The sequence below is a fragment of the Malaya genurostris genome, chromosome 2 (assembly GCF_030247185.1).
Source record: "Malaya genurostris strain Urasoe2022 chromosome 2, Malgen_1.1, whole genome shotgun sequence".
NCBI lineage: Eukaryota > Metazoa > Arthropoda > Insecta > Diptera > Culicidae > Malaya > Malaya genurostris.
This window is the reverse complement of record NC_080571.1, coordinates 164106816-164120352: the sequence shown is the minus strand read 5'-3', so window position 1 is coordinate 164120352 and position 13537 is coordinate 164106816. Positions and strand designations below refer to the sequence as shown.

Sequence of the window (13537 nt, the reverse complement as noted above, 5' to 3'; positions counted from 1 at the left end):
GTAGTATAAAGCCTCAAACGTTCAGGTCGCAGTGCCAGTTTCCCTTCGAAGAAGAAGATCGATTACATCATCCTGTTGGTGGTCGTTTGCATTGGAGCAAAATACAACGGGAACCGGACAACAATGTGGAACATTATGCAAAATCAGCTCTTCTAATGTCTCTAAATGTTACCTAAAGAACTAAAAAGATTGCTTCTTTGTAAATCGAAAATTAAATTATTTTATCATAAAGAACTATACTGGTTATTTTGTAATATTTGTGTGCCAGAATGTCGTTGCGATTGTCGTCGACGTCGTCGTTACGGTCGTCGTCGTTGCGATTGTCGTCGTCGTCGTCGTTCCGGTCGTCGTCGTTGCAATTGTCGTCGTCGTTGCGATTGTCGTCGTCGTTGCAATTGTCGTTGTCGTTGCGAATGTCGTCGTCGTCGTCGTTACGGTCGTCGTTGTTGCGATTGTCGTCGTTGCCATTATCGTCATCGTTACGGTGTACGTCGTTGCAATTATCGTCATCGTTACGGTCGACGGCGTTGCAATTGTCGTCATCGTTGATATTCATTCCAGTGCGGTCACCACACCATGGTGGACTGTGGGAAGCCGGCATCTAGGTGGCAAAGAGTTTCCTGAGTAAGCTCGGTGGTGATAATCGTTTCACCTTCGAGGAACTATATACCGTTCTCGCACAAATAGCAGCCTGCATGAATTCGCGTCCGATTACTCCTCTCTCCGATGACCCCAATGAACCACAGCCGCTTACGCCAGCACACTTCCTCATCGGGCGATCGTTGTCAGCTATTCCTGAAACTAATATGTTAGAGCGTCAAGTTGGATCACTATTATTACAGATGGCAGTATGTCAAGAATTTTGTGCTCGATGGCAGTCTGAGTACGTATTGTCCCTCCAGCGTAGGACTAAGTGGAACAGATCTGCTCGAAATCTTGTTGTAGGAGATTTTGTTTTGTTGGTCGGTGATTACGAGAAGCCAAAGCAATGGCCAATGGTTCGTATAATAGAGGTGTTCCCAGGAACTGACGACCTAGTCAGGGTAGTTGCCATCAAAACGGTAAATGGCATAACTAGACGGGACGTGAGAAGAGTTCGGAGGATTCCCATGGAAGACGATGAGTATGCGGCAGGACGGAAGGGAACAGAAATTCCTCGCCGGAATTTGGTGGGCGGATTATGTTGTGGCAGAATCTAAGGACAGCCCTCCAACGAACGCGAGGACTTCCAATACCATCACAAAACATCGGGCTATCTTATTATCAAGTTAAATTCGATTGTTTAATTTCAGTAGCCATTGTATTCCTTATAATAAACTGTTATAAAAGGGTAAGGGGAATTGAAATCGAGTTAGTATTAAAAAGGTATTCCATCAAGAAGCGCACCCACTTTATTCGTTCCGAAACACGCATTTTAGTCACTGATCATCACGTTATCAGATTTATATAATCTAACTACCAATAAATTCGAAATTTTTCAACGTAAACGTGTATTGCAACAACATTGGAGTGTTTTAATAATACACTATTAAAAACCTGTCTTATTTGACCAATGTCAGCACCAGCCAATCAAAACGCAAAGAGAACAACATATTTTCTGCTGTACAACTGCGTAATTCCAGTTTTTTGTAGTCTCGTAAAAATACGCTGCTGATAGTTGTGGGGGATTTCAATAAAGATGCCTCAAAACAGATAATATTAAATTCATTGATTTTATGAGCAAGTTTATGAACTTGGATATAAAATATGTGATATGAATTGCAAATATTCAAAAACTCCCAAATACGGAGTTTTCTTATAAATTTAAAAATTTTTATTATACCAATCATCCAATCACGTCCACTACAAAACTTTCCATCTATGTCCCTAGATGGTTCACAAGATATAAAAATCTATTCAATCACTATTGATTCAATTGGATCACACCTTCACTTGCTTGCCGTTTTTCTTGAGCGATTTCAGAACCACCGTAGTCATCTAAGGAACGACTCAGACGGTCCGTCACAGTCAAAATTAGTCGACTGTTACTACTCGGGATTTATGAACCTACGCTCCATTCTCCATCATTTCGTCATTGAATGCAAGTCGGTTGAAGGCTTCCACCAACATTTTAAACTTAGAGATCACATCAACGTTGTCAGCGGAAGATGATCTCATTCTACAAAACTTTTATTTGGTGATTTTATCTTACTAAGAAGGGCAAGAATTAATAACTCGAATCTATCGCTGGATAATTTCCATTTATAGCTCAAATAAATTTATTCTCACCGAAAAAAGAAGAATCTTAAACGTCAGTTCATTTAGCTTTTCGTACTCGATTCTGAATGATTTCCAAACGAACCGGTTGTTGGAAATATTTCATTCGGAATCGGTTCTTGCACTGGAGTTGGAATTGATTCGGAATCCATTCGGATCTGATAATGTAGGATGCACCTTCTAATAAGATGTTATGAAACTGTGGCCGGTATCATTATGCAAAAACCAAAACAATGAAGAAGAATGGCTAACTAAAAATTGAATATTACAAACTACTTCTTTATTCAATACCCTTTACCCCACTTCCCCGCAAATTATCGATCAAAATATCATCACTACGATAAGGAAATTAAGATTTTACGCGATTTGAAATGCTCGAATGTTTGTTTACCATACTCTGAGCGCTCTGATTGCCTACCAAATGCCCCAGATGTTGGCTACGATAGCACTTACTACAGCGCCCTATCCTTGCCACCAAGCTGGTTGAAACACACCTTTGTGAACTACTTGAATCAAACTGTATGCATTTGTGTAAAAAAATCAAATGAAAATCTGTTCAAAAATATATTAATGGAGAACTATGTTTTGATGAAATTGTTAAAATTTAATTTAATGAAGAGATTTATTATACCTTTAGGTGGATTAAGAAGCTAAGTTTTCGCTGCCTTTCTTTTGATTCAATTTATGTTCATTGATGAAGCTTACATTTGCTAGAAACCATCCAGTTTTAGTTATAAACGAATGTATGAAACCGCTTGATTTTGGATGGTAAATTGGTTGGTGAATGGTGAGAAATCAAAATAAGTTTTCCGATCAGGAATAGTGTAATCATTGGCAGTTTTATGCCAAACACCAAGTAAACCGACAACTTATTTGCCAGTAATAGTGTGATTTTTATACACTGGAGTAATATTTAGCTTAAATATGTATAACAATAAAAGAGAAATAACTTACCATAACTATCGATTAATTAAAATTTACGCTTTTAACAGTTTTGGAAATTTCAATGCGAAACCAGTATGGATTACGCTAAATTGTTAACGTGCACTCAAAGTAAATGTAAGTGGAATTAGATCAAATTTGGAGGTTTCCTGTCATCATTCCGAACGAACATACTTGTCAAACTCAGTTTAATATTATCTTCCTTACAGTTCACAAAAGAGTAGTATTAGTATTTTATTATCACCATGATAATAAAAATAAAACAAATTTTAGGTGCATGGAATGCATGGAAATTTTTAAATGATGTTGGATGTGATGATTTGAAATCATATTCTTGATGCTTAAATTGTTTGCTATTGAGAACACAAAAATATATGTTGAAAACATTATTCTTTAATATTCAAAATTTATTTATTTCGTCAAGCAAATGTAGACTACATATAAATTGTTTACAATGTTCACTTACATACTACGCATTATTTCTACAACAAAGTTGAGATATTATTTGATTTTTTTACATAGTAAAGTCAAGATGTTCGCAGTATTGATTGTAATGGCGCATTATTCGATTGACTGGACTGTATTTGGCATAATTTGTTCTAGCATGTTTTTTCTAAAACTAATTGCCTGGAACGTAGTTGACGGCTAGGTATATAAAGGTATAAAAATTTAATTACGATAATAATGGAGCTGATTGAATGCGTTGAGATATAATGTCGCTGATTGCAAAGTCGCGGCGTTCTTTAAGTGTTTGTATATTGATGAGCATGCTGCGTGCTTCATATGATGGTAGAGGAAATGCTGTCCAGTTAATTGTTTTTGTACCGATTCAATGCATTCTTCGTGAATAATGTTATATGGATTTCATACTAGGCTGCAATATTCCAAGATGGGTCTGACATATGTACTATATCAATTTTATAGTATATGGGTCCTAGAAATTATGACTGAAGCGTTTGATAAAGCCCAGCATATTATCCGCTTTATTGATTATTGTGTTATAATGTTCCACAAATGTTAGTTTGGAGTCCATGATTACATCTAAATCTCGTACAATTTTACTTTATTCTGCTGTTTGATTTCCTAAAAATATGTCTATGGGTTTCGTTTTTCTTACTGAAAGTTATTGAGTTGCATTTTTTTACATTGAGTTGAAGTAGACTTTCGGAGCACCAAATGTGGAATAGATTGATTTCGTTCTGGAATATTACAGCGTCGTTGATATTTTTAATTTTCATGAATTTCATGAAATTCATCGTTTATATTTAAAATGAAAATAAGAGGCCCTAGATGAGAGCCTTGATGTACGCCAGATGTTACATTAATTAGCTACGAGTTTATGTTTTGGAAGCGAACTACTTGTACACGATTCGTTATGATATGCATGATTCAAGCCACTCCTGAAGGCTAGGTTCTATGCCATATTTTTGTAGTTTGTATAGAAGTAATGGTGTGGCAGTACGGTCGAAAGCTTTACCAAAGTCGGTGTAAAGAGTTTCTACGTGGTTCCATTGCGTCAGAGTGAATGTCACAAATTCAAGGAGATTTGTTGTAGTTGAGCGGCCTTTGAAAAAGCCATGCTGTTTGTTACTTATTACGTTCTTCATTTGTTGAAAAAGTTTTACAATTTTTTCAAATAATTTTCAAATGCAAGAGATAATGGCTATTCCACGGTAGTTCCAAATGTTAGATTTTGAACCAGATTTAAATATTGGTACAAGAAATGAAGATTTCCATGCTTTGAGAAAAGTACATTTATTAAGTGATATGTAAAAAATTAGTTGCAGTGGTAGTGTGAGTTCTTTAACTAGATTTTTTAAGAATATTGGTGGTATACTGTCAGATGTAGGCCATTTCGAGGCGTCTAAGTTTTTCAGTGCTGTCGAAATATCATGTTCTGATAGATAGTTTACAGAGATGGAGTTGGAAAATGTAGGTATGAAAGAAAAGTATTCACGGTCACGATCAGTTTCTGAATACTATGTATATACTTCCTGAAAAAAGTTTGCAAATTATTTGCCGAATTCTGTACTATTTTTCCTACATGTCCGTCGATGCATGATGCATTTGAGATGGAAAATTGTTGCTTTTCAGTTCAGTTTTCGTGTAGTGAAAAAAATTCTTAGGATAAGTCTTAATTTCGTTTTCAATTTTGCGTTTATATTCTTCATGTGCTGCATTTATGACTATTTTGAGTTGATTGCAGAGGTCTATGTAATTTAAAAGATGAGTGTCACTTTTTTCTTGTTTGTAAATTTTGTGTGCTTTTTGCTTTCTATTTTTTCAATGTTTCAGTTGTGAATTGAACCATACAGGTAAGTGTAGTAAGTGCTATCGTAGCCAAAATCTGAAGCATTTGGTAGGCAATCAGAGCGCTCAGAGTATGGTAAACAAACATTCGAGCATTTCAAATCGCGTAAAATCTTAATTTCCTTATCGTCGTGATGATATTCTGATCAATAATATGCGGGGAAGTGCGGTAAAGGGTATTGAATAAAAAAGTAGTTTGTAATATTCAATTTTTTGTTAGCCATTCTTCTTTATTGTTTTGGGTTTTGCATAATGATACCGGCCACAGTTTCATAACATCTTATTAGAAGGCGCATCCCACATTATCAGATCCGAATGGATTCCGAATCAATTCCAACTTCAGTGCAATAACCGATTCCGAATGAAATATTTCCAACAACCGGTTCGTTTGGAAATCATTCAGAATCGAGTAAGAAAAGCTAAATGAACTGACGTTTAAGATTCTTCTTTTTTATTTTCTTTTTGTTTTGTTTTGGTATATACATATATATATATATATATATATATATATATATATATATATATATATATATATATATATATATATATATATATATATATATATATATATATATATATATATATATATATATATATATATATATATATATTCATATTGATATTTCATGTAATAATACCATGATTTAGCATTTGGGTTGCGCAATAAATAAAAAAAAATGGAAATAAAATTTTGATCTATTTTTTTCATATGGGACTGATATGCAAGTATGGGCAGTATAGCGGTCATATAGTCATATGCATTCCGCCATTAATTCATTTGTGTCGTTTTCACTTGATTTCAAACCTAACCCAGTTTCCACCCCAACTTTTGTCAAACCATATGTTAAAAGTCAGTTTTGAACCTAGTTCCAACGTTGGTGAACTGGAAATCGAGTCAGTTTCGAACCTGGTTTTTATTCAGGTTTGCTCAAACACCCGTTGCTAAGTGTGGACCCAACTCAGTTTCGTAAAAAGTGTCTGTTTGATGAAACTACCCTGGGTCAGTTAAAACAGTCCTGTGCTTTCCGCCATCCGGTAATTTTTCAAGCAATAATTTCGATACCCAATTAAGCACGTATCTCGAAATGTCAAATCGAATGGATCAAGTATGCATGTGAAATCTCCGCACAAAACTACTCGTTGCGCACCAAACGATTTTTTCAACGATTTAGTATTCTATTCTTCGAACCCGGTGGGGGTAAATACTGATCAAACAAGAAAGAATCATGTAAATCCGTCCATCGGTTCTTACGTGATGCAATTACAAAGAATGATCTCAGCATTTATATATATATATATATATATATATATATATATATATATATATATATAAAGAAAATAGAGCAAAATAACATGTTGATTTCATCTTCCCATTCATATTTTTATATAACACGGCTCTACGAATAATCTGCATTCAGCTGCATGTCGTAGCAAAAACCCTTTTTATGTGAGAATGTTAGTAACACGATTCAAAACCTTCAGCTGTTTTCTGTTGGTGTCATTAAAACTATACAGAATTTTTTTAATTGTAGCAACAACATTTGTTTCCGATTCCTTTGGGAAGATTTCCAAGGTGAGACCTATAATCAAAGCATAGCTTTTTTTTTCAACCTTTAGACGGAGTTTATTACAATCTAACTTATCATGACTAACTTTTTCGATGAAACTGTCATCGTGTGATTAGTGCTGTGAGCTTTAGATCATTTCGCGATTGATTTTCGCTTTTTGGTTTTGGGTATTGCGAGGTTAACATTGGCTATCGATGAGAATAAATTCATTTGAACTATAAATAAAAATTATCCAGCGATAGATTCGAATTATTAATTCTTGCCCTTCTTAGTAAGATAAAATCACCAAATAAAAGTTAAGTAGAATAAGATCATCTTCCGCTGACAACGTTGATGTGATCTCTAAGTTTAAAATGTTGGTGGGAGCCTTCAACTGACTTGCATTCAATGACGAAATGATGGAGAATGGAGCGTAGGTTCATAAATCCCGAGTAGTAACAGTCGACTAATTTTGACTGTGACGGACCGTCTGAGTCGTTCCTTAGATGACTACGGTGGTTCTGAAATCGCTCGAGAAAAACGGCAATCAAGTGAAGGTGTGATCCAATTGAATCAATGGTGATTGAATAGATTCTAATATCTTGTGAACAATCTAGGGACATAGATGGAAAGTTTTGTAGTGGACGTGATTGGATGATTGGTATAATAAAATTTTTTAAATTTATAAGAAAACTCCGTATTTGGGAGTTTTCGAATATTTGCAATTCATATCACATATTTTATATCCAAGTTCATAAACTTGCTCATAAAATCAATGAATTTAATATTATCTGTTTTGAGGCATCTATATTAAAATCCCCCACAACTATCAGCAGCGTATTTTTACTAGAATACAGAAAACTGGAATGTTCATATTTTATACCGACGCAATTGTACAGCAGAAAATATGTTGTTCTCTTTGCGTTTTGATTGGCTGGTGCTGACATTGGTCAAATAAGACAGGTTTTTAATAGTGTATTATTAAAACACTCCAATGTTGTTGCAATACACGTTTACGTTGAAAAATTTCGAATTTATTGGTAGTTAGATTATATAAATCTGATAACGTGATGATCAGTGACTAAAATGCGTGTTTCGGAACGAATAAAGTGGGTGCGCTTCTTAATGGAATACCTTTTTTTTTTATTTGAAATATGTTTTTTATTCAGGCCTATTTGCGTACAAGCTTTACGTGGCCGAATTAGCCGATTTTTTAAATGAACAATTTTTCGAAGTGGATCTCGTTGTCACTCTTTTTCTAGGAGGAGAAGAGCTTCCATTTTCCTCCTGCGAGGGTTGAGGGGCACTTTGTTCGTGGCTCGTCTCGTCCTCCATTGCCGCATCGATGGTTTTGTTGTTGATTTCAGTCTTCTTTTCGTTTTCCTTGTTGTTCGCAGTCTTGAGCTCGTTGCTAGTTGCTGTAGGAGCGCCTTGTTGTACATTGGTTGCAGTTGTTGGTTGGTTTGATGGTGAAACAGGAGTACTACGCTCACTAGTTTTCGTTGTTGAACGGTTGACCTTGTCTTTGGTTGAAGATGTTCTTTTCTCAGTTTCAGTGCAAGGTTTACCGTAGTGTGCAGGTTGTTCACAAAACTGACATGTAACCAGTTGATTTTCATACGTAATCAGCGTTTTACACGGATGTTTCCCGTCTTGATTACAAATGATGTAAGATGGAATTGCTTTACGTAGTTGCATACGTACCACTCGCACGCCATTCCGGATACCCGGAAAAAAATTCCGCCATACTTCCCTTTCGATGGAAAGAACTTCACCGTACTGCGACATACTTTCCCGAACACACTCATCGGTGGACTGCGGGGGAAGGTCATGCACGCGTACTTGCATGGCATTGTCCACCATGTGCACAGGAATTTTGTATTTAATGTTGTCACACTCAACGCTGTGCACCTCGTTGTTAACCGAAGCGAATGCAATTGCATCGCTTTCACGTTTAAACATAATGTACACACAGTTAGACGCCTTGTTGAATTGAATCTCACTTACATTATTAGCGTCTAGATGCATTCGTTCTTTAAGTAAGATTTCAATTTCATTTGCTGCTGGTCTAACTTTGCAACGCTTGAAATCTATACAAATTGAATTTGGCCTTGTTGGCCAAGTTTCAGGCTTTGTTAAATCGTATTTGACCATTCCGTACACTCTATTGTTCACTGCACTGTATTGTCTTTGTTTCTTTTGCTTCGACCGCAAACGATTTTCGACTGTGTTGGCTGAGATGCGAGCTCGAACTGATGGAATACCTTTTTAATACTAACTCGATTTCAATTTCCCTTACCCTTTTATAACAGTTTATTATAAGAAATACAATGGCTACTGAAATGAAACAATCGAATTCAACTTGATAATAAGATAGCCCGATGTTTTGTGATGGTATTGGAAGTCCTCGCGTTCGTTGGAGGGCTGTCCTTAGATTCTGCCACAACATAATCCGCCCACCAAATTCCGTCGAGGAATTTCTGTTCCCTTCCGTCCTGCCGCATACTCATCGTCTTCCATGGGAATCCTCCGAACTCTTCTCACGTCCCGTCTAGTTATGCCATTTACCGTTTTGATGGCAACTACCCTGACTAGGTCGTCAGCTCCTGGGAACACCTCTATTATACGACCCATTGGTCATTGTTTGGCTTTTCGTTATCACCGACCAACAAAAAAAAATCTCCTACAACAAGATTTCGAGCAGATCTGTTCCACTTAGTCCTACGCTGAAGGGACAATACGTACTCAGACTGCCATCGAGCACGAAATTCTTGACATACTGCCATCTGTTTAGTGATCCAACTTGACGCTCTAACATATTAGTTTCAGGAATAGCTGACAACGATTGCCCGATGAGGAAGTGTGCTGGCGTAAGCGGCTGTGGTTCATTGGGGTCATCGGAGAGAGGAGTAATCGGACGTGAATTCATGCAGGCTGCTATTTGTGCGAGAACGGTATATAGTTCCTCGAAGGTGAAACGATTATCACCACCGAGCTTACTCAGGAAACTCTTTGCCACCTTGATGCCGGCTTCCCACAGTCCACCATGGTGTGGTGACCGCACTGGAATGAATATCAACGATGACGACAATTGCAACGCCGTCGACCGTAACGATGACGATAATTGCAACGACGTAGACCGTAACGATGACGATAATTGGCAACGACGACCGTAACGACGACGACGACGACATTCGCAACGACGACGACAATTGCAACGACGACGACCGGAACGACGACGACAATCGCAACGACGACGACAATTGCAACGACGACGACCGGAACGACGACTACGACAATCGCTACGATGACGGCAATTGCAACGACTTCGACCGTAACGATGACGATAATGGCAATGACGACGACAATCGCAACGACGACGACAATCACAACGACGACGACAATCGCAACGACGACGACAATTGCAACGACGACGACAATCACTACGATGACGACAATTGCAACGACGTCGACCGTAACGATGACGATAATCACAACGACGATGACCGTGATGAAGACGACGACAATCGCAACGACGACGACTGCAATGACGACGACCGCGATTAGGACTTTGAACTAAAGTGACAACGTGCAGTGAAAACAGTTCTGAAATATAAGCCTACCTTGCAACAAAAGAAACCACCGTAACACTGCAGATCAAAATCAGCGCCATACCAAGAGAGTATAGCCGAGCAAAACAACAAATTCAATTTTCAAAACCGTTATCATAATTTTTTCTTCTTCTTTTCTTCTGTAAAGTTTCTGCAAATATATTATCTACAATTTGATAAAATTTTACGAAGTTTACTTGATGCAGCCCAAAATTAGATATTTTGTCGAAAAAGTAATACAATGTTTCGTTTTCTCCTACGATTGGAAGTAAGATGGATTCATTTTCAATGTCAGAAATGAAGTCCGCATGACGTTGATTGAAGTCGCCAAAAATATGAAGCTTTACTTCAAGTTCCAAAAGCTCGAAATGACTGTATCTAAAGATTGGAAGAATAATTCAAAAGATGATTTGTTTGAATTTTCGGGTGGGGGGGGAGGTAGTAGACGGAGCAGAAAATATGAACTTCACCCGATATTGAGGCTTTGGCCCATACATGTTCAAATTCTTGAAATTTGGGAGTAATAATTTCTGCAGAAGTAAATCAATAGTTAATGGCTATTAGAACTCACCTCCAGATTTTTTCTGACAAAAAGATAGATGTCAATCGTGCCGAAATTAAAGTTATTTCCAAATACTTCTTCGCTTCTGACACTTTCATCCCAGCTAGTTTCAGTTCCTAGAATTACTTCGAAAGAGGAGGCTATTAAATTTTGATGAATTTATTTCATTTTGTCTGGGCTTTTCATGCGATTGAAATTTTGACAATATACCAGAATTTTAGTCACATTTTGTTCAAGAGGCGAAGAAGTTATTGAAAAGTTTGTTATACTTACATTACTAACTTCTGGGTCTATTTCTTCGGGTCTGCTCACTGGACAGATACTTCCGTTATTCGTCGAGGTCTGCTACGGCTTCGTCCGGCTTACGTCCATATTCTTGATGTACTTCAGTGAAGATGCGCAGGAGAAGTTTTAACAGATACTGGAAGTCCTTCGGAGACGAGTAACATTTTTATACTAGTTGGAGCTTGTCCGTCGATGCACACGTTGGATGATTGGTCCTTCATGTATGCTAGATATAATCACACGATGTTGAAAATTTTTGGGTCGCGAAGTCTAGCTTTCAAGAACAGACCGTCGCCATTTGAAGACTGTTCAGTCAGTCGCACAATAGGTGGTCGCATGGGGTCCAGTTTCTATTGACTGTCATTCGTACTGTAGAACGAAATTGCGCAAGTGCAGTTGACTCCGATTGATGATTGTTCGGCAATTTTGTTTTCTGGGTGTTGGACTATAGATTCATTGTTGCTGCCTTCAGCTGGGGTTTTCCGATAAGGGTTGATTGTTTCGCCCGTTTTGAAGTTTACAAATGTTGAGGTAATACTGACATTTGTACTTCGTTGTCCAGAAAATTGAATACGCGCTGCTGCCAGTAATTCCTTGTCCAAAGGTAAGGCATTTTGGATACCCGACGGTGAAGGTTGACTTATTTTATTGTTGTTGCAGGTGATGTTATTGATATTATTCTTGGTTTTGTTACTGTTGCTCTTATAGTTTGTGTTTTACTCTGTTTCTCCTGAAGCCGGCGATTGCACTGTTTACGGACGTATTTACTCCAATTACTCTTCCAGATTTTTTTATTGCCGATGAAGCGCTAGCCATGCTCGTTGCAAGTGTCTTTTTTTCTATTTCTTTTAGTGGTTTGTTTGCTTCCAATTATTCAGCTAGAGTTTTAGACTGAGTGTTTTCCACGTCTTTAGCGACGATATTCGAGATTGACGTCGAGATTGATTTAACTTCATCTCTCAATACTTCCAAGATAGGATTGAATGCAGCGGAGGGGGTTTGGACAATTTTCGAAGGAAGTATACATTCTTTTTCGAGGCGAGGAAGACGGTCACTCATTTCATTCATAATTTTGTTGTTGGATTTGTTGGATTTGCAGACGCTTATGGCTGTATGCAGAGAGGCCTCGCATGACTGTATACGCTGACCTAGATTGCCGCAAATGCTATTGTCATTTTTGCTGATATTAAGTAATGACTGCTTTACGTCAATGACTAAGCACTCGACACTATCGAAAATTTCAAAGTAGTGACTTTTGACGTCTGATGCGGTCCAGTGGAACGCCTCCGCTTGTGATTTAGTATACTTTAAAAGCTGCTCCTGTTGGTGTAGCAGCTTCAGGGTCTCTGCTCCTGTTCTTATTAAAGACTTCCCCAGAAAGTATGGACGCAACCAAAAACCGCTGCCATTTTGCAATGGTTCAGAATCTGTCAATTTTTATGGCTGCGTCCTGTTGTTTACATTTTCTCTAACCACTTGTGCAGTTGTTTATTCGTTTTCATTAGTTTGTTTCGAAATGCGTGGACTCAGCAGAACAACGTCGAAAAATTGTGTTTGAAATGGTGCACGGAACGCGGACTGTCACTGAGAAAGATAACAAAAATGGAAGGAGTTAGTAAAAAAGCCGTGTGAAATGTAACCAAGAAGTTCGGCGAGGATAACACCTTTGAGGATAAACCGAAAACGGGTCGAAAAAAAGGTCCTATTAACCCTCAGTTCGATAAACGTATACTGAAGGCGTTCGAGCAAATGAAGGAAGTTTCAGTTCGGAATGTGGCCAAAAAGTGGGCACTTCGAAGTCAAATGTTCTTCGTGCTTAATAATGTTTGAATCATCGAACCTATAAGAAGCAGAAACAACCAAAACGTAGTCCGAAACAAGAAGCATCGATCAGGCCGATGGTTCGAAAGCTGTACAATACGATTCTTGCTGGAAATTTGAACTGCATAATCATGGACGACGAAACCTAAGTGAAACTCGATTACAAATCCTTGCCGGGACCACAATATTATACCGTGCGAGAA

At 37.7% G+C, this 13537-nt stretch overlaps 2 protein-coding genes across 2 annotated transcripts in view; one reads left to right on the top strand and one right to left on the bottom strand.

Moving 5' to 3' along the window:
• Nucleotides 1-3378, bottom strand: part of LOC131427131 (uncharacterized) — a 395071-nt gene extending 391693 nt beyond the window's left edge. Inside the window, exon 1 of the mRNA XM_058590067.1 lies at nt 3211-3378. Within this exon, the coding sequence (XP_058446050.1) occupies nt 3211-3213 (3 nt within the window). The 5' untranslated portion in view covers nt 3214-3378. The remainder of the gene's footprint in view (nt 1-3210) is intronic.
• Nucleotides 3379-10202: 6824 nt separating this feature from the next.
• On the top strand, nt 10203-10622 carry LOC131428961 (prostatic spermine-binding protein-like). Its single transcript, XM_058593017.1, has one exon. The coding sequence runs from the start codon at nt 10203-10205 to the stop codon at nt 10620-10622; it is 420 nt and encodes a 139-aa protein (XP_058449000.1).
• Nucleotides 10623-13537: the final 2915 nt, after the last annotated feature.